The following is a 20,854-nucleotide window of genomic DNA, read 5'->3' on the forward strand; positions in this document are numbered from 1 at the left end:
TTCAGATTTTGTTTTTTAAAGTCATTTTTATTTCCTCTTCAAGAGAACAATGTTCTTCTGAGAAAAAAAAATCAAAGCAATCATGGCAGCTCCAGGACAATTTACAATAAATAATAACATTGTTCTTGCCGCTCTGCAATAAATATGATTTTGTTTAATACTTTTTTTTTAAGCTCAATTAAAGAGCTGCCCCTTTGGCACACTGCGATCAAATCAGCTGTTGCCATTTGACTTACTGTTGAGTCTCTCCCCGCACAAGTAAGCAAAACAAGCAGCCGTGTTCATGCACGTCACCAATAAAACGGAGCGAGGAACATTTAAGCATCTTGGCACGCTGGCATCCGTTCTCCAGCTTCTGTGCATCTACTTTATGTCCTCTCCTCACATGTGGGAGGGGGTTTCTTGGTGGAAGTCTCTAGTCAGAAGTCCTTCGGCTCCGAGCAGGAAATAACCATCACGTCGTGGCTCCTGAAGTCCCACGCCGCCGTCATGTGGAAGGCCATGTTGGAGAAGACGATGAGATACTCAAACAGGGCAAACAATGTGTAACCTGGGGGTCGGGTGAGGGGGGGGGGGGGGGGAGTCAACTATTAATTGTAATAATGGGCCATTCCAGAATTGGTGGACAGAAACATGCTGTGTAAAATCGAGTTATCCCGAGGCACAATGTAGCTGGAGTAAAAAGTGATTCCCTCGCGTCATTGAAAAATAGCTTCTTTGTTTTCCTCTCCGGACAACCGACTTGAAATATTACAGCTAGCGTAGCATGTCACACTGGCACTGATTTAACTCTCGTAAATTACATGTAAAATAGTATTCCAAATAATGTCATTTGAACTGTAAAAAAAAAAAACAATTCTCTCCAAAATACTAAACGGACCGGCGGCGTGATGATGTCATACTTACTCCCCGACTCACAGTACAAGTTGTGTTTGATGTAAAAGAATGTGGCAAAAGCGCAGAAGCTCAAGTTGAGGATGAGTAAACGCACTTTCCAGTGATGGGATTTGGCATCCTGGGAAAATGATAAAAACAATTGACCATCATCATCACCATCATCATCATCATCTGTTCAAAAATGGTGACCACACAGTGAAATTAGATCGGAGTCGTCACACTCACGTCTCACTCTTGAGGGAAGCGCATGAAATGCTTTGGATGGGGGCAATCCTTATTATTAGCCTACCGACAGTACTTTGTTCCATTATTTCTTGAATAAAAAATTAATTAAAAATTATTATTTTTCCAAGTAAGAACAAATGAATTGACTGAATGACCTTGTTTTGATGTTACATGTTGATGTTTGTTACTTGTGTCCCGTCTCATCCTCTACTTCAATCTCATTTATTTACTTGCTAACAGTCGGCCCGTTTGTACGTCATTGATTTCAATCAGAAAGTTGATTTGAAACGGAGCGATGAAGCGCGCGCTCGCACGAACAAAATGAAACGCTGGCGCCAGGTGTGAAAAAGGTGCGCCGCCAGGAGCGACTTACCTCGGGGTTCAAGGAAAACCTCTTGATGGCCTTCCACAGACGGCACGTGATGAGCATGTAGGCGAAGGAGCTGAGGAGGAAGAGGACGAAGCCCTCCTTGTGGACAACTACGACGGAAAAGGGGAAGGCCACGCTTGCGTTAAAGAAAGGGGCACACCTGCAAACATTTGCTACTTCTTGCGCTCCGTATGTATGGAATGTTGGGGGGGGGGGGGGTTGAACACACACCCGCATGGGTGCAACGGTCCTCCTCAAAAAATGTGGGTACGGAACCTTTTTACCCATGGGAGTGGGAAGACTTTCCCCAACGTGTGCAACCCCCCACCCCACCCATAAGAAAAGTGAGGGTGTTGCAACACACCCACAGAACACACTTGTGTTAAAACTGTGGGTACGGAACCTTTTTTACCGATGGGAGTGGGAAGACTTTCCCCAACGTGTGCAACCCCCCACCCCACCCATAAGAAAAGTGTGGGTGTTGCAACACACCCACAGAACACACTTGGGTTAAAATGTGGGTACGGAACCTTTTTACCCATGGGAGTGGGAAGACTTTCCCCAACGTGTGCAACCCCCCACCCCACCCATAAGAAAAGTGTGGGTGTTGCAACACACCCACAGAATACACTTGGGTTAAAATGTGGGTGTACAGTAGTACAGGTGTGGTTGGCGAAAGGAAAAGGGTGGATGTTGCACATGTTTAACAGGACAAGTGGGTGTGTTGAAACAACCCGCATGCCAAATGGGTGCGACACCGCTTTAGAAAAGGTGCGGGTGTTCATCCTGTGGGTACGGAACCTCGTTGGGCAGCCGAAAGGAGCCCGTGCAACCCTTTGGGTGCTGCAAGAGCCACACGAACCCCCCCGGAGTACTCACGGTAAGTCTCGCTGGACGACACGTAGGTGAGCAGCAGCAGGCCGAGGTTCTCGGAGACGGAGAAGGCCAGGCTGAGGTAGGCCAGCGCGCTCTCGGGCAGGCGGGCGGCGAAGCGCACCTTGTAGAACTTGAAGTAGGCGAAGGCCACCAGCAAGCGGGGCGCCGAGTGCAGGCCCACGCACAAGCGCCAGATGTGGCACTCGGGGCTCAGGCTGATGGCGGCGCTGATGGACGGCAGGTAGTTGGGAACCTGTCGAGGAAAGGAATCCATTCGCGCGACGAGGTCAAAGGCCAGCACGGGACGTTTATGTCATCTCGGTCTGACTGACTGACGTGGCAGTGCGTCCTCGTGGAGTCCTCAAAGTGAAAGATGGACGAGATGAGGACGCAGGTGACCAGGGCCATCAGCGGCAGGGAGACGATGCCCAGGGCGCACGTCATGAAGGGCACGCGGATCACCAGGGGCTTCTCGTTGCCGTACGTGCCCGAAATCATGGCGGCTCCCGCTTGCTGCCCCTGAGGGAAGGCCAGAGACAGAAAAGGAATGCAAAACTCCGCCAAAGCGCACCGGCAGACTTTTGCCCTTAGATGGCGACGGAGGAGCCGCTTCCATTGCCGACAAACGGGAGCCGGTCATCAGGCCCACAAAGGCGTCAACTGACCTTTTTTCAACCTGCCGGGTTGCAAACGTCTGTGACATGATCAACACCTGGTCTAACGCCCCCCCCCCCCAGACAGATTAATTCTGCGAGTGATTAAAATGGATGATCTTGACTAGCCTGCGCAGAGTCCTGACCTTCGACAAGGCGGTGAAATGCCGCAATAACCACTTTCGTGAGCCTTCCTGGACATCGGCGGCCGTTCCCCGGAAGGGCTGCAGTGACGTCATGTCAAAGCCTACGAACTGAAAATGGAACGTCACTTGGTTCGCACGCGGGGCGAGCCACGTTTTTTTCGGCGACGTAGCGTAGCTTACCAAAATGTTCACGCTGGAGTTCAGCGTTTGAGAGTTTCCTATTGAAATATCGCTGTTGCCGGGCGGATTCATCATACGGGGGAAAACCATCGTTTGTCCGAGAACCAGAAATGAAAATAAAAGAGCATGTTTGTTCAATCATTAAGATTGCATCGTGACAAAGACGCAAGCTAAACGCGTTCTATTGCTCCGGAATTTGTCTAAAAGAGCGGCCACCAATAGAGGCGGCGATGGGGGGTTGTTGGGGGGGGACATGGGAGGTTTCAACCAAACGCCAGCACTACGTACATTACACATTGAGCTAAAGCCCTCCGCAAAAACAAGAGTGCAGCCAAGGAGTGGGGCAAACGCTACTTTGATGTCACTCTGATGCGTGAGCTGTGATGCGCCACATCGGCCGCCCAAGAAAAGAGCCGACATGCATCATAACGCGGTCGACAGCGTTATGATGAGACGTGCGCCCAGTTGAAAGCCAAACAACAGCAACGACGCCTTTTGAGATGGACGGCTCGTTGAACATTTCACTGAAGATTATTCCAAACAGAAAAGACTCAACCTCCCTCCGAGTAGCGTCCGGTCCACATCGGGCAGATGCGGAAGGTGGAGCGAGGCCATTGAAAGATTAAAAGACAAAAGAAAATCATCTTAAAATGAACTCTGACATGTACAGGGAGCCAGTGAGGCGAGGCCAGAATTGCAGTTCTGCGCTCCAGTTAGCAAGTTAGCCAAGCAGCGGCATTTTGGACCGACTGGAGTTGCTCGAAGGAGGACTGGCTGACTCCGAAATAAAGTGCGTGACGGTGATCCAGGCGAGATGTTCACAAAGAAGCTTTTTCCAGCTAAGGGGTGAAAGAGAATTCCATCAAGAATCAGAATTGCAGTTCTGTGCTCCAGTTAGCAAGTTAGCCAAGCAGAGGCACTTTGGACCGACTGGAGTCGCTCGAAGGAGGACTGGCTGACTCCGAAATAAAGTGCGTGACGGTGATCCAGGCGAGATGTTCACAAAGAAGCTTTTTCCAGCTGAGCGGTGAAAGAGAATTCCATCAAGAATCAGAATTGCAGTTCTGTACTCCAGTTAGCAAGTTAGCCAAGCAGCGGCATTTTGGACCGACTGGAGTTGCTCGAAGGAGGACTGGCTGACTCTGAAATAAAGTGCGTGACGGTGATCCAGGCGAGATGTTCACAAAGAAGCTTTTTCCAGCAAAGCGATGAGAGAGAATTCCATCAAGAATCAGAATTGCAGTTCTGTGCTCCAGTTAGCAAGTTAGCCGAGCAGCGGCATTTTGGACCGACTGGAGTCGCTCGAAGGAGGACCGGCTGACTCCGAAATAAAGTGCGTGACGGTGATCCAGGCGACATGTTCACAAAGAAGCTTTTTCCAGCTAAGCGGTGAAAGAGAATTCCATCAAGAATCAGAATTGCAGTTCTGTGCTCCAGTTAGCAAGTTAGCATAGCAGCGGCATTTTGGACCGACTGGAGTCGCTCGAAGGAGGACTGGCTGACTCCGAAATAAAGTGCGTGACGGTGATCCAGGTGAGATGTTCACAAAGAAGCTTTTTCCAGCTAAGTGGTGAAAGAGAATTCCATCAAGAATCAGAATTGCAGTTCTGCGCTCCAGTTAGCAAGTTAGCCGAGCAGCGGCATTTTGGACCGACTGGAGTCGCTCGAAGGAGGACCGGCTGACTCTGAAATAAAGTGCGTGACGGTGATCCAGGTGAGATGTTCACAAAGAAGCTTTTTCCAGCTAAGTGGTGAAAGAGAATTCCATCAAGAATCAGAATTGCAGTTCTGCGCTCCAGTTAGCAAGTTAGCCGAGCAGCGGCATTTTGGACCGACTGGAGTCGCTCGAGGGAGGACCGGCTGACTCTGAAATAAAGTGCGTGACGGTGATGCAGGTGAGATGTTCACAAAGAAGCTTTTTCCAGCTAAGCGGTGAAAGAGAATTCCATCAAGAATCAGAATTGCAGTTCTGTGCTCCAGTTAGCAAGTTAGCCTAGCAGCGGCATTTTGGACCGACTGGAGTCGCTCGAAGGAGGACTGGCTGACTCCGAAATAAAGTGCGTGACGGTGATCCAGGCGAGATTTTCACAAAGAAGCTTTTTCCAGCTAAGGGATGAAAGAGAATTCCATCAAGAATCAGAATTGCAGTTCTGTGCTCCAGTTAGCAAGTTAGCCGAGCAGCGGCATTTTGGACCGACTGGAGTCGCTCGAAGGAGGACCGGCTGACTCCGAAATAAAGTGCGTGACGGTGATCCAGGCGACATGTTCACAAAGAAGCTTTTTCCAGCTAAGCGGTGAAAGAGAATTCCATCAAGAATCAGAATTGCAGTTCTGTGCTCCAGTTAGCAAGTTAGCATAGCAGCGGCATTTTGGACCGACTGGAGTCGCTCGAAGGAGGACTGGCTGACTCCGAAATAAAGTGCGTGACGGTGATCCAGGTGAGATGTTCACAAAGAAGCTTTTTCCAGCTAAGTGGTGAAAGAGAATTCCATCAAGAATCAGAATTGCAGTTCTGCGCTCCAGTTAGCAAGTTAGCCGAGCAGCGGCATTTTGGACCGACTGGAGTCGCTCGAAGGAGGACCGGCTGACTCTGAAATAAAGTGCGTGACGGTGATCCAGGTGAGATGTTCACAAAGAAGCTTTTTCCAGCTAAGTGGTGAAAGAGAATTCCATCAAGAATCAGAATTGCAGTTCTGCGCTCCAGTTAGCAAGTTAGCCGAGCAGCGGCATTTTGGACCGACTGGAGTCGCTCGAGGGAGGACCGGCTGACTCTGAAATAAAGTGCGTGACGGTGATGCAGGTGAGATGTTCACAAAGAAGCTTTTTCCAGCTAAGCGGTGAAAGAGAATTCCATCAAGAATCAGAATTGCAGTTCTGTGCTCCAGTTAGCAAGTTAGCCTAGCAGCGGCATTTTGGACCGACTGGAGTCGCTCGAAGGAGGACTGGCTGACTCCGAAATAAAGTGCGTGACGGTGATCCAGGCGAGATTTTCACAAAGAAGCTTTTTCCAGCTAAGGGGTGAAAGAGAATTCCATCAAGAATCAGAATTGCAGTTCTGTGCTCCAGTTAGCAAGTTAGCCGAGCAGCGGCATTTTGGACCGACTGGAGTCGCTCGAAGGAGGACCGGCTGACTCCGAAATAAAGTGCGTGACGGTGATCCAGGCGACATGTTCACAAAGAAGCTTTTTCCAGCTAAGCGGTGAAAGAGAATTCCATCAAGAATCAGAATTGCAGTTCTGTGCTCCAGTTAGCAAGTTAGCATAGCAGCGGCATTTTGGACCGACTGGAGTCGCTCGAAGGAGGACTGGCTGACTCCGAAATAAAGTGCGTGACGGTGATCCAGGCGAGATGTTCACAAAGAAGCTTTTTCCAGCTGAGCGGTGAAAGAGAATTCCATCAAGAATCAGAATTGCAGTTCTGTACTCCAGTTAGCAAGTTAGCCAAGCAGCGGCATTTTGGACCGACTGGAGTTGCTCGAAGGAGGACTGGCTGACTCTGAAATAAAGTGCGTGACGGTGATCCAGGCGAGATGTTCACAAAGAAGCTTTTTCCAGCAAAGCGATGAGAGAGAATTCCATCAAGAATCAGAATTGCAGTTCTGTGCTCCAGTTAGCAAGTTAGCCGAGCAGCGGCATTTTGGACCGACTGGAGTCGCTCGAAGGAGGACCGGCTGACTCCGAAATAAAGTGCGTGACGGTGATCCAGGCGACATGTTCACAAAGAAGCTTTTTCCAGCTAAGCGGTGAAAGAGAATTCCATCAAGAATCAGAATTGCAGTTCTGTGCTCCAGTTAGCAAGTTAGCATAGCAGCGGCATTTTGGACCGACTGGAGTCGCTCGAAGGAGGACTGGCTGACTCCGAAATAAAGTGCGTGACGGTGATCCAGGTGAGATGTTCACAAAGAAGCTTTTTCCAGCTAAGTGGTGAAAGAGAATTCCATCAAGAATCAGAATTGCAGTTCTGCGCTCCAGTTAGCAAGTTAGCCGAGCAGCGGCATTTTGGACCGACTGGAGTCGCTCGAAGGAGGACCGGCTGACTCTGAAATAAAGTGCGTGACGGTGATCCAGGTGAGATGTTCACAAAGAAGCTTTTTCCAGCTAAGTGGTGAAAGAGAATTCCATCAAGAATCAGAATTGCAGTTCTGCGCTCCAGTTAGCAAGTTAGCCGAGCAGCGGCATTTTGGACCGACTGGAGTCGCTCGAGGGAGGACCGGCTGACTCTGAAATAAAGTGCGTGACGGTGATGCAGGTGAGATGTTCACAAAGAAGCTTTTTCCAGCTAAGCGGTGAAAGAGAATTCCATCAAGAATCAGAATTGCAGTTCTGTGCTCCAGTTAGCAAGTTAGCCTAGCAGCGGCATTTTGGACCGACTGGAGTCGCTCGAAGGAGGACTGGCTGACTCCGAAATAAAGTGCGTGACGGTGATCCAGGCGAGATTTTCACAAAGAAGCTTTTTCCAGCTAAGGGGTGAAAGAGAATTCCATCAAGAATCAGAATTGCAGTTCTGTGCTCCAGTTAGCAAGTTAGCCGAGCAGCGGCATTTTGGACCGACTGGAGTCGCTCGAAGGAGGACCGGCTGACTCCGAAATAAAGTGCGTGACGGTGATCCAGGCGACATGTTCACAAAGAAGCTTTTTCCAGCTAAGCGGTGAAAGAGAATTCCATCAAGAATCAGAATTGCAGTTCTGTGCTCCAGTTAGCAAGTTAGCATAGCAGCGGCATTTTGGACCGACTGGAGTCGCTCGAAGGAGGACTGGCTGACTCCGAAATAAAGTGCGTGACGGTGATCCAGGTGAGATGTTCACAAAGAAGCTTTTTCCAGCTAAGTGGTGAAAGAGAATTCCATCAAGAATCAGAATTGCAGTTCTGCGCTCCAGTTAGCAAGTTAGCCGAGCAGCGGCATTTTGGACCGACTGGAGTCGCTCGAAGGAGGACCGGCTGACTCTGAAATAAAGTGCGTGACGGTGATCCAGGTGAGATGTTCACAAAGAAGCTTTTTCCAGCTAAGTGGTGAAAGAGAATTCCATCAAGAATCAGAATTGCAGTTCTGCGCTCCAGTTAGCAAGTTAGCCGAGCAGCGGCATTTTGGACCGACTGGAGTCGCTCGAGGGAGGACCGGCTGACTCTGAAATAAAGTGCGTGACGGTGATGCAGGTGAGATGTTCACAAAGAAGCTTTTTCCAGCTAAGCGGTGAAAGAGAATTCCATCAAGAATCAGAATTGCAGTTCTGTGCTCCAGTTAGCAAGTTAGCCGAGCAGCGGCATTTTGGACCGACTGGAGTCGCTCGATGGAGGACTGGCTGACTCCGAAATAAAGTGCGTGACGGTGATCCAGGCGAGATTTTCACAAAGAAGCTTTTTCCAGCTAAGGGGTGAAAGAGAATTCCATCAAGAATCAGAATTGCAGTTCTGTGCTCCAGTTAGCAAGTTAGCCTAGCAGCGGCATTTTGGACCGACTGGAGTCGCTCGATGGAGGACTGGCTGACTCCGAAATAAAGTGCGTGACGGAGATCCAGGCGAGATTTTCACATAGAAGCTTTTTCCAGCTAAGTGGTGAAATAGAATTCCATCAAGAATCAGAATTGCAGTTCTGTGCTCCAGTTAGCAAGTTAGCCTAGCAGCGGCATTTTGGACCGACTGGAGTCGCTCGATGGAGGACTGACTGGCTGACTCCGAAATAAAGTGCGTGACGGTGATCCAGGCGAGATGTTCACAAATAAGCTTTTTCCAGCTAAGCGGTGAAAGAGAATTCCATCAAGAATCAGAATTGCAGTTCTGTGCTCCAGTTAGCAAGTTAGCCGAGCAGCGGCATTTTGGACCAACTGGAGTCGCTCGATGGAGGACTGACTGGCTGACTCCGAAATAAAGTGTGTGACGGTGATCCAGGCGAGATGTTCACAAAGAAGCTTTTTCCAGCTAAGCGGTGAAAGAGAATTCCATCAAGAATCAGAATTGCAGTTCTGTGCTCCAGTTAGCAAGTTAGCTGAGCAGCGGCATTTTGGACCGACTGGAGTCGCTCGAAGGAGGACTGGCTGACTCCGAAATAAAGTGCGTGACGGTGATCCAGGCGAGATGTTCACAAAGAAGCTTTTTTCCAGCTAAGTGGTGAAAGAGAATTCCATCAAGAATCAGAATTGCAGTTCTGTGCTCCAGTTAGCAAGTTAGCCGAGCAGCGGCATTTTGGACCGACTGGAGTCGCTCGAGGGAGGACCGGCTGACTCCGAAATAAAGTGCGTGACGGTGATCCAGGCGAGATGTTCACAAAGAAGCTTTTTCCAGCTAAGCGGTGAAAGAGAATTCCATTAAGAATCAGAATTGCAGTTCTGTGCTCCAGTTAGCAAGTTAGCCGAGCAGCGGCATTTTGGACCGACTGGAGTCGCTCGATGGAGGACCGGCTGACTCCGAAATAAAGTGCGTGACGGTGATCCAGGCGAGATGTTTACGAAGAAGCTTTTTCCAGCTAAGCGGTGAAAGAGAATTCCATCAAGATGGCCGCTGCACAGTTGGGTGAGTTACGCGCAATCCGTTGTAATGCTACGTCTTTCGAGACGCGTGAATTGCGCGGAAACAATTTAGACAAAGACCGGACGTGAAGTTAAACGACGGCGATCCGTCAAAGACTGAAATGAGGAAGCAGTTCCACTCGCTCACCTTTGCGTGCGGCTCCTTCTTGTTCACAATCGGATCTTTATCACTTCGGAACCCTCAAGTATGATCCGTGGAGAGATTCGGGGAGAAAATGTTTTTTCCCACGTAGCTCTGGATCAAGCCCCGACGGCACACAGCTGGGGTTTGGCATGACACCCGAGGGGGTGAGCTCACTGGCACTGGAACGCAAGATCACGCACGATAGCCAAAAGCGGGCCGTCGAGCGGTTGAACTGGAACGTACTGTGCGACGGGCATTGGCTTGCTGGTATTGGGAGAATGTCAACAACAACAACATGTCATCTGTGAGCCACGCCCACTCTGAACGCTTTGGCAGGTAACCGGGTGATATCACATCGTCTTCAGCGCATCTCTATTGACATTCCCAGTCACGAGTTCAGGTCATGAGTTTCGTGGAGAACCTCCGAAGGCGATCGGCGACTCAAAGACTGTCGTGAACTCTGATTTTAGAAATGATGCTCATGGCTGTCTGGAAAATCTCTTTGCGAACCCGAACAGGTGCACGTCCAATGGTATTCGATGACTCGTTCTGTTCAAGATCTGACGTCACAGATTGCAACAGGCATCAATCTAGAGGGCAACAACACCTGAGCAACGAGCAACACTCATCGGTCATGTGTAGCGATTCTTTTTGTGGTCTCGTCGGACGCGACGCTGTTCCGACGCATTACCACTGTGTCAATACGCCCGCAGTATGATGCAACAGCACAGGTTCCCCAGCCACGATATGAAACCAGCCGTTGACGATTATTACGGTATTATCTCGGCCAAGCATCATTTTTTGCGGGTGTTCCTAATGAAATGACCTAGTAAAGATGGCAGCCATTGCGTGACAACAACAACAAAAAAAACATGAACGCACACACGCGCGACAAAAAAAAGAACACGTTGTCACCCGCTCCTGAGCCTGTCGTCGATGGAGATGAAGGGGGGGGCGGCCGGCTGCAGCGCCAAACCAACCCACGACGTGCACGCGCGGGTGGGGTGGGGCGGGGGGTGCACGCGCGCACCCAAACACCTCGGATCACGCGTTACGTGGTCGATTCATCCTGTCCGGATGTTTTTTTTTCGCGGGGCAGGGGGTGGGGGGGGCGATTAAGCTCTCCGCGGTGCTGAAGCCAACAAACGACGTGAGGGAGCTGACGTCATAGGCACTTTGCCCCGCCTCCCCGGGCTGTCCCGTTCCACACACAAACGCACACAAAGTGAAACGAAGCTAAAGCATACAGTCCACGAAGCCTGCTTCGTGTCATTTCGCTTTTTTGTCATCTAAGTTCATTATTGTGTATGTATCTGGAATTGTTCAAATGATCGCGGAGATTGACCGCTTTTAGCTGCATGAAACGATCGGAAATGCAAAGTTTACTGTGCTTGTTTGTTTGTGTCTCAATGTTGACAGGTAAGGCTCTTTTCTGCGTGTGTGCGCGCGCGCGTCGGGACTGTATTTAAAAAAAAGATTGCAATTGATATGGGGCACTTGTCAATATTTTCTTGATAGAAAGTTTTTAAAAAAATAGTTGTTTAGATTATTAATTCTGTTTCACTTTGTATTTACATTCACCGTTTTCGGAAATTATTTCATTTTTAATTTATAATTTTATTTTTTTTTGCATTAGGGTCCATATTAGTAATACCATGTAGTAGACAATCTCCCTTCCACCCCCTCCCTCCAAAGCTGTAGTTTTAAAGTATGTAAACCTATCCAATGAAATGTCGGTTTCATGTAGAGTGTGGAGTACATCGCCAACTGCTACAGGGAGCAACGGGCCACTCAAAAGAGGACCGGCGAGTGGAAGAAGGTGGCCAAGGTCCTGGACCGCTTCTTCATGTGGTCCTTCTTCATCAGTCTTCTCATCATGGGCAAAGCCGTCTGACGCCTCGCCCGTCGCTTTGGTGGAGTCGCGCGTTAAGGGATGCCACCAAATGTCGTCCGTGCGTCGCGTACAATTTGAACATCAGTTCCATTAAAATGTTGTCACTTGTTCCCGTCAGTCTGAAATGTTTTCCGCGTCTCCGTGCTCTCTGGGCGACCGATAAGCACTCCTCCCTCAGGGTCTCTGTCAGGGCCAAAGGATTTGTAGCCATTTGCTATCCAATTAATAAAGGGACCACTCAGGATCTGAAGTGTCCACGCTGGGTCTCAAGGGTGGGGCAAGACACAATTAGTCCGTTCCAAAGGGTCCTAATCGCTGCCGCCTTGTGGCCATTAACCGTGCGCAACAGTTCCCTGAGGACTCCCTGACCCCTTGAACGATTCAATTAGCGCCACGCATTTCCCCGAGATATCAACAAAAAGGCTCAGCCGTCCACTTTTGATGTCTTTTGGGACGACTCGGGTCCCTCATTCTGCGCCGTTGGCTACATTGACCGGAAACGCGACACCTCGTTGCGGATCGATAAGTGCCGTGTTGATCCGGATACCTCCCGTTTGTTTGGTACGCGCTTTTGAAATATCGTTTGCTTTTCTTCACGGTTGCGAGCGAAAGGCAAAAAAAACAAGTGGCCACCCAGAGCGCCGCTTCGATTCCAACTTGTGACATTGACACAGTTGAAAGTCAACAAAACAAACAAGGGGGGGTCACACTGGGGGCCGTCGTTAAAACACACTAACAAATGGCGTCGTCATTGGCGCCCGGGAGATGAGACGGAGCCTACAGGGAGTAATTAGCATGCCAGGCAGTGAGTTAATAACAAAAATAAATATCTGCATCACTCCCAAAGGAACTCATTAATAATAACAAGGTGTTTTGACAGTACTGAGGCTGACGTAATTCTGGTAGTCGCTAATACTTTTTTTTGGGGGGGGGACAAAATAGGCTCTTGAATTTTTTCAACTAGTCAACTAGTGAGCACGTTGGCAAGGTTGGAATTCGACTCCGGCCTCCTTGTGCGGAGTTTGCATGTCGTCCCCGTGCCTTTGTGGCTTTTCTCTGGGTACTCCCCCCCCCCCCCCGCATTCCAAAAACATGGATGCAGGCTAATTCGACACTCGAAATTGTCCCCAGGCGTGAGTGTGAGCGTTGTTCGTCTCTGTGTGTGTGCCCTGCGATTGGCTGGCAAGCAGTTCAGGGTGTCCCCTGCCTATTGCCCGTAAACGGCCGGCGTAGGCTCCAGAACATTCCGCAACCCTTGTGAGGATAAAAGTGGATCGGAAAATTGATGGATGGATGGAAAGTTCGAGTGGCTCAGTTTGGACCTTTTATTCATTCATTCATCTTCCGAGCCGCTTGATCCTCACTAGGGTCGCGGGGGGTGCTGGAGCCTATCCCAGCCGTCTCCGGGCAGTAGGCGGGGGACACCCTGAACCGGTTGCCAGCCAATCGCAGGGCACACAGAAACGAACAACCATTCGCACTCACACTCACACCTAGGAACAATTTAGAGTGTTCAATCAGCCTGCCACGCATGTTTTTGGAATGTGGGAGGAAACCGGAGCACCCGGAGAAAACCCACGCAGGCCCGGGGAGAACATGTAAACTCCACACACGGAGGCCGGAGCTGGAATCGAACCCGGTACCTCTGCACTGTGAAGCCGACGTGCTAACCACTGGACTACCGGGCCGCAGTTTGGACCTTTTATTTTCATTTCTTTTATCCCGGTTCGGGACCGGCGGTGGTCCGGTATTGGGGCGGTGGCCGGAAATTGTTCACCGGCGGCAGCTTGTGCCGCGACACCACCAGAGACTGCAACCAAATTTCAGAACCAGTTATTTTTTTCCTCAAGGTAAGGCATCGAAGCAATCCGGCTTTTGCCGCTGTCACAGATACTCGGATAAACAAGTCGATAATCCCGGGGGAGGACGGTGATGTCACCCGTTTATGGTCGGCGACTGCATTAAAAGCAGGCTGCGGGGAGACCCTCCTCCGTTCCTCCTCACGCTCCCTCAACCCGTTCCCCATCCACTTCGATGGTCGCGGGTGTGTCACTGTGAAAATGTCAAACGGGTCTGCGGGCGCCACGGCCTACGTGAGCCTGGCCACGTTTGCGGTCCCGCCGGGTGGCAAGTACCCCATCTTCTTGGCGGGCATCTTCGTCTACTTGTTCTGCGTCTTGTGCAACGTGACGCTGCTGGCGGCCATCGCGCTGCGCCGCCACCTGCACAAGCCCGTCTACTTCATCCTGCTCAGCCTGCCGCTCAACGACCTGATGGGCGTCACGGCCATGCTGCCCAAAGTCCTGGCGGGCGTGGTGGCCGAGAGCAACCGCACGCCGTACCCGCTGTGCGTCCTCCAGGCCTTCCTGCTGCACCTGTACGGCGGCGGCATCCTCTTCATCCTGGCCGCCATGGCCTTCGACCGCTACGTGGCCATCTGCATGCCGCTGCGTTACAACACCGTCATGACCCCCGGGGTAGTGGTCGGCGTCGTCACCGCGGTGTGGACTCTGGACTTGGTCCTGATCACGGCGCTCTTCTCCTTGCAGTCCGGGCTGCGGCGCTGCCGCTCGGACGTCGCCAACGTGTTCTGCGACAACCCCTCGCTGCTCAAGCTCATGTGCGGCGACACGTCCGTCAACAACGTCGTCGGGCTGGTCAGCACGGCCGTCGTGCAGGCGCTCAGCCTGTCCGTCCAGGTCTTTTCCTACGTCAAGATCTTGATGGCGTGCGACGCCACCGGGCGCACCGAGCCCAGGAAGAAGGCGGTCAACACCTGCGTGGCTCAGCTGCTCATCCTGATCATCTTCGAGATCGCCGGCACCTTCACCATCCTGTCGCACAGGTTCCAAAATGTGTCGGGCGACTTGCAGAAGGCGATGGGCGTGTTGATATTTCTCATCTCGCCTCTCCTGAACCCCCTGGTCTACGGGCTGTACACCAGTGAAATACGAAACGCTCTGCTCGTGGTTTTGAAAAAACGAGTCTTTGTCTAAAACGGCGTTTGGAGGGTCGGGACGTGATACTTTGCCGTCGAATGTAACCCGAACCGGTGAAATTGAATTTGACCCGCTCTCAACATTTGAACGCCCGCGGCGGCACCGCGTCGGCTTTCGGCAATCCGTGGGGTCCATTCAAGGCTCAAACACCTGCCGTGACATTTTGCAACTCGGCTCCTTGTCAGAGAACAAACAGCAAGTTGTGCCAAAAGCGTCGAAAAACAAGCTCAATTCGCTCTGATCAATGGTTGGCTGGTGTCTTGCTCTCATATTTTCAAAATTTGAACGGCATGATGAAGATAAATGTCATCTGCAAATTAAAAAAAAAAATTTAAAAAAGGAGAATGACTGATTTCCTACTATTAAAAAAAGACGAAGCACCGCCCCTGAGCTCAAACGTTTGCCCACCTAAGCTCCTTTCGCCTCAATATCGTGTGACTCCTCTTGGAACCTAAAGCGGGAGAAACATCGCAATTGTACTTCAGCCTCCACAACTCGACAGCGACATGAATACGATCCAATATGACCGACAATATTAATATTAATAATAATAATACATGTTATTTATAAGCGCCTTTCAAGACACCCAAGGACACTTTACAATACAATCTTGACGGCTCAAAGTACAATTTCTACTCGCGCCATGTCTACTACTTCAAAGCCTCCGGTTTCTACTATTTCCTCCTCTTAATATATTTCATTTTGGATGATACGTTTTTCAATGCATGTATAAAAGTGTAAGTGTGTGTGTGTGTGTGTGTTTTAGCCCCCCCGGGCCATTGTCGATGTTGAATTTTGACAACTAGAAATAAAAAAAAATAAAAAATACAACCCATTTCTCCTGTGGGCCCCATTTGAAGATGTATTTTTTTTTCCTGCCTTCTGAGCGAGATTTTGAGTCACCCACTTTGGATACCGCTAATATTTGTCAAATGTAGGCTTGTGTAGCCCTTTGACACTCGTGTGATTACGGGTGATGCAAGTCGACTTGCATCATCATAATACTTGACGTCCCCAAAAATAAAACAATCTGTCTCTCGTTTTAGTCTTTGGGCCCCCCCCCCACCCCCCACCCCCTCCCCCGCTCACATTAAAAATGAGGGCAACCTGATCAACAAGAGAGCGATCGAAAGATGACAGACAAATATGTAGATAGACAGCTCCATAGATGGACAGACAGAATTACAGCTGCGGTCAATACTGAAACTGGCAGGTTAGATGGGTGAATTTCATCGATGGGTAGCTCATGTAAGCCGCTAGGTGGACACGCAAAGAGACCGACAGATGAAAAATCCTCAAGAGACGGATTCATCTCCTGTCGCTATGTTGTTGTTGTTGTTGTTGTGTCGGCGAGGTTGGCAAAGCCCAAACCTCTTCGAGCTCCCAAAAGAGTTTTCAGTCCTGTCGCTCATCTCCCGGCGTCTACAAAAGCGGCGCCTCACACCCGGACCATCTCGCTCGTTGACAACGCCGTGTCGCAATGAGCGACCGCACGCGGCTTTTCTTCTTCTTGTTGCACTAGCGTTGAATGCTAAATTAGCGCTCGACTGCAAGTACATACTGAGGCGAGACATCGGTAAGTACGAGCTTACATCCATCCCGAGATTTCTTACCACTCTAACGATGTAAGTATGCCAAGACTCGTTGATGACTTTTCATCCTGAAATTTCACTTCAACACAGAAGATGCTAACTTTTGTGAGTCGTGTAAACGTAGACAACAGAGACCGAATGCCTTCCAGATTCAAGATGGAGACCCCGTACAACGCGTCTTCCATGTTGGTGTGGCAGCACTTCCGCATCCCCCCTGAAGGCGCGGTGCCCGCCTTCCTCTTTGCCAGCCTCAGCTACACCGTGATCCTCTTCTGCAACCTGCTCCTCATCCTCACCATCGTGCTGAGCAAGAACCTGCGGCAGCCCATGCACCTGTTCCTGCTCAACATGCCCGTCAACGACCTGCTGGGCTCGTCGGCCTTCTTCCTGCAGCTCCTCAAGGAGTTGCGAAGCGGCTCGGGGCGCTTGTGGCACCCGGCGTGCGTGACGCAGGCCTTCTTCATCCACGTCTACGCGGCGGGCACCGTGCTCATCCTCACCGCCATGGCGTACGACCGCTACGTGGCCATCTGCCTGCCGCTCAAGTACAACGCGGTGATGACGTACGGCCACGTCGCGAGGATCGTCGCCGCCATCTGGCTGGCCTGCCTGCTGATGATCGCCGTGCTCTTCTATCTGTTCCTGCGCCTGCCCCGCTGCCGTTCCACCATCAGCAACATCTACTGCGACCAGCCCACCCTGCTGGCTCTGGTGTGCGCCAACACGGCCGCCAACCACGCGTACGGCCTGTTTATCGTGGCCGTCACCCAGCTGCTGGCCAACGGCGTCATCGCGTACACGTACGCGCGCATCCTGTTGGTGTGCTTCCAGGGCAGGCAATCCGACACCAAGGCCAAGGCCCTGCAGACGTGTGCCACCCACCTCTTTGTCTTCCTGCTGCTGGAGTGTCTGGGGCTGTTCACCATCATCTCCTACAGGGTCAAGAACCTACCGCCCAGTTTCAGGGGCTTCATGGGCTCCTCCACTCTCATCTTCCCGCCGTCGCTCAACCCCATCGTCTACGGGATGAAGACCAAAGAGATCCGGGACAATATAGTGCACTTTTTTAGGAGTAGAATCCTCAAATCCTGTGTCAGGGATCGCCATTCCTCAAGCTCGTAGGTTTTAGAAAACAACATGTTTTTTTTTCCACAAATTCGTTGTCACCAGACTAAAATTGCGTAGCGTATTACATCGATAGATGTATAGATAGGGCTACGTGGCGGAATGTACAATTATCCTTTGTTGTCAATTTGTTAACGCTCACACAATAGAACGGCTTTGTCTTCATGCCCACATTTCTAAGATAGTTGACAAAACGTCATGAAATTGAGATCATTGTAGAGTTGATGTCGTTTTTGTGACATTTGTGGTTGCTGGTGTCAAGTGCCGTGAGATTTCTGTCATAAACTTCCTGTCGTGTGCCTGAATTGGCTCAATAAAGTTTGGGAAATGCTGCGCTACTAACAAATAGCCAATAGGTGGAGCCACACTCAACACAATCAATCTTTGGAGCCCAAGTGGGAAAGCTGGGTTGGTTGTTTTCTTTGGTGTGTTTTGCTACCCCCTAGCGCTGATCAGCGGTAGTAGGAAACATACGCTGATAAACACGAATCAAAGTCACTTACATTGTACGCACACATAAAAGTACTTCAATTTCGGTTGCACATGATTAGAATGTGTTCAACTAGGGTGATATTTCTATTCTTTTCCTTAAAAAAAAAGCATTCGAATATGCCACTTGAACAGTTTTCGATCATACGCAACCGACATCCATGTTCGAATCGAGTTCATTCAATGGAAACAAGCGATTTTTTTTCTTCAGTGCAGTTGATCCAAAATAGACTACAACTATAACAAGTAAAAGTAAAATCCAGACCCCTGAAAAATCCAGTCGGTATTTAATGCGGATTTTTTTTTACGACTACATTCGGCACATGTTAATGACGCCAAGAAATGATGCTTTTTGCACACTTGAGCCTCACTACGTCATCAAAGGGGGCCAGTGTTGTGAAAAATGGATCATCCTCGTTGGACCGTTCCCTTAATCTCGCATGTGGCACCCCTCTTCAATTTTCCTTCGTCGCAGGCTCATCGTACAAAATTGAAGGATTTTGTGTATTTTAGCACCCAAACTTTTCCCGGTGAAAGGTTTCTAGACACAAACCTTTCCTGATATAGTGCAAAACACACCGAATGTACTTTAGATGACAATATTGTCATTTCTGAATGTAGCTTTTTTACACCGTTCAAGAATAAATAAATCGGGCCTAGGTATCATGTTTTCGTGCGTCACTGACGACGACATTTTAGAATTCCCGCATGGGGATTTGCATGTCACGTCTGCCTTCATGTTTGCTGCTCATTACGTTTAATGACTTCTTTTGTTTGCGAGCTGTTAATAGGAAACGCAAAGTCTCCGGTCTCCGCAGATTCCCGCTCGACTCTCTTAATGAGTCTCGGGGGGTTCGGCAAACAGTAAACAGCGGAAATTGTGCTTTGCAACACTTTCCACCTTCTCCCGGGATGCCGACTTAACACTTTACTCACGCTAAGACGACCATTTTGCTTTAAATTGAGAGATTTGGCAACAAAAAAAAGAACAACGAAGGAGTTGAGCATTTGCGGGATTGGCGCCATTTTCTGCACTGCAACATGCATTCGTTAATCGTAGTTTGTTTGTACAACGGTCATCTTTGTAAATATAACCTTATAAAACGAACATAACAGGCTGCGAGATGTGATGAGATGATGATCTCATTGGACTTGGCGACTCCGAATGAGGTTTGTTGGTCTTGCACTGAACATTGGTTTGCTGTTCAGCAGTTTTGTGCTCTCCTTGAATGGTATTGAATGGTTTTTCTGTGTGTGTGCAGGAAATAGCTTTTTTGGGGGGGTCATACGGATGGTTAGGAAGTATGTGTACCCAGTAGCACTGATGAAAAATGGTGGCCACACCCAGCCCCAAACCCTTTGACATTGAAGTTACAAGTCCCTGGTTTTTAGACTCTAAGTGTGACAGCAGCTTGTGACCCGAAAGACGGCCTGCGATACCACACACACACAAAGTCTTTGGCCTATTAAATATCGGGCGCCGAGTGTGAAACGTTAACCACAAGGGATATTTACACGTCTAATGAATTCAAATGCACGCGGGAGTTTTGCTAATCTGCACTTGTGGGATTTGGAACTGATTAGGACGATCATGTCCGCGATTTCCCACATCAGCCAAAATGTCTTCAGTGGTTTTGAATTGTTCTTGTGCAGCACTCCCAATGTATTGGTTCTCCTTGCGTCGTTGTCATCTTAGATCTCGGAAATTGCTTTTTTTTTTTTTTACCCGGTTGAGCTTCCAAGGTACGTCTTCCCATTGACTTCGATTCTCGCAGTCAATGGCAAGAGCAAAAGAATGACTTCTTAAAAAGACAAAAAAAACAACAGAAAAACATTTATTTTACGACAGGACATTCTTGAATGTCGACAGCTGCACTTTGTTGATATTTTGGTGGGATTCCAACAAAATAAAAAAATGACAGGGAGGATGGCACGTGGAAAAGAAGACTTTTCAAAATAAAAACAAGACCTTACAATCAAAACTGGGAAATCTCATTTCCGAGCGAGAGGGAACACCTGCAGCGGACTTAATACTGTCCTGCTGGCGGGGGGAGAAAAAACAAGCACAAGAAAAGTCCCCAAAAGGGAAGATATGTGGCGTTTGTTTTTTCCTCAACACTGTACAGTACATCTTAAAAACATTAAATATACACATGTTCCATCTGGACGTCAACATGGTGGCTTGAGTACATTGTGGTTGGTTATCTGGCATGGACAAAATTCAGGTCCCTCCCCCACTTTCTTCCTCCCCTCCCGTCTCCCTCGCCTACTCATCATCATCCTCCTCGTCTTCATCGTCGTCTCCCTCCTCTTCCTCATCCTCCTCCTCGTCATCGTCCGCCACCGCCGCCGCCGCTGCAGCCGCTGAGCTGGAATCCACTTTGCCCTTGGTGCGATAGGCCACGATATCCTACGGCAAAACCGGGGGAGAGGTCTTCAAAACAAAATAGCTTTGCACGAATCGGCGGCAGGGAACGTGACGTCACCTTGTCGTACTTCTCCTTCAGCTTGGCCGCCTTCTTCTCGTAGGGCTGCTTGTCCTCCATGGACGAGCCGTTCCACATCTCCCCCAGCTTCTTGGCCGTGTCGCCGATGGACAGCCCCGGGTGCTCGCCTTTCACCTTCGGGCGGAAGTCGGCGCAGAATAGGAAGAAGGCCGACCTGTTGGCAGACGGCGCAAACCGAGTTAGCGCTCTGCTCGGGTCAGCCGAGTCCGAATGCCACTGAAGCAGAAGTGGGGGCCCCGCTAGTCAGCCGTGAC

General features: G+C 49.8%; 4 protein-coding genes across 9 annotated transcripts in view; 2 read left to right on the forward strand and 2 right to left on the reverse strand.

Moving 5' to 3' along the window:
- Positions 1-6: 6 nt before the first annotated feature.
- Positions 7-11,078, reverse strand: LOC127608568 (post-GPI attachment to proteins factor 2-like). Of its 4 annotated transcripts, XM_052077713.1 has the most exons (7): positions 3,348-3,580; positions 3,168-3,275; positions 2,705-2,887; positions 2,372-2,621; positions 1,496-1,602; positions 907-1,015; positions 7-550 (listed from the first exon to the last, which is right to left on the reverse strand). In XM_052077713.1, the coding sequence occupies exons 1-7, from the start codon at positions 3,435-3,437 to the stop codon at positions 420-422; spliced, it is 978 nt and encodes a 325-aa protein (XP_051933673.1). In that variant the 5' UTR covers positions 3,438-3,580; the 3' UTR covers positions 7-419. The 4 variants fall into 4 exon arrangements, with proteins under 4 accessions (XP_051933673.1, XP_051933674.1, XP_051933675.1 ...); XM_052077714.1 differs by lacking the exons at positions 3,168-3,275; positions 3,348-3,580 and adding an exon at positions 10,922-11,078; XM_052077715.1 differs by lacking the exons at positions 3,168-3,275; positions 3,348-3,580 and adding an exon at positions 9,998-10,020.
- Positions 11,079-13,939: 2,861 nt separating this feature from the next.
- On the forward strand, positions 13,940-14,884 carry LOC127608578 (olfactory receptor 146-like). Its single transcript, XM_052077730.1, has one exon. It carries the CDS (start codon positions 13,949-13,951, stop codon positions 14,882-14,884), a length of 936 nt encoding a protein of 311 aa, XP_051933690.1. The 5' UTR covers positions 13,940-13,948.
- A 1,751-nt stretch (positions 14,885-16,635) lies between these two features.
- LOC127608543 (olfactory receptor 52B2-like) lies at positions 16,636-17,601 on the forward strand. The gene has a single exon (XM_052077664.1). It carries the CDS (start codon positions 16,636-16,638, stop codon positions 17,599-17,601), a length of 966 nt encoding a protein of 321 aa, XP_051933624.1.
- A 2,311-nt stretch (positions 17,602-19,912) lies between these two features.
- Positions 19,913-20,854, reverse strand: part of LOC127608577 (high mobility group protein B1-like) — a 201,297-nt gene continuing 200,355 nt past the window's right edge. For all 3 annotated transcript variants that reach the window (XM_052077728.1, XM_052077729.1, XM_052077727.1), the window contains 2 exons: positions 20,580-20,754; positions 19,913-20,503 (listed from right to left, as the gene is read on the reverse strand). In XM_052077728.1, coding sequence (XP_051933688.1) covers positions 20,360-20,503; positions 20,580-20,754 — 319 coding nt within the window. In that variant the 3' untranslated portion in view covers positions 19,913-20,359. The remainder of the gene's footprint in view (positions 20,504-20,579; positions 20,755-20,854) is intronic.

The sequence above is a fragment of the Hippocampus zosterae genome, chromosome 10, assembly GCF_025434085.1.
Source record: "Hippocampus zosterae strain Florida chromosome 10, ASM2543408v3, whole genome shotgun sequence".
Lineage (NCBI taxonomy): Eukaryota > Metazoa > Chordata > Actinopteri > Syngnathiformes > Syngnathidae > Hippocampus > Hippocampus zosterae.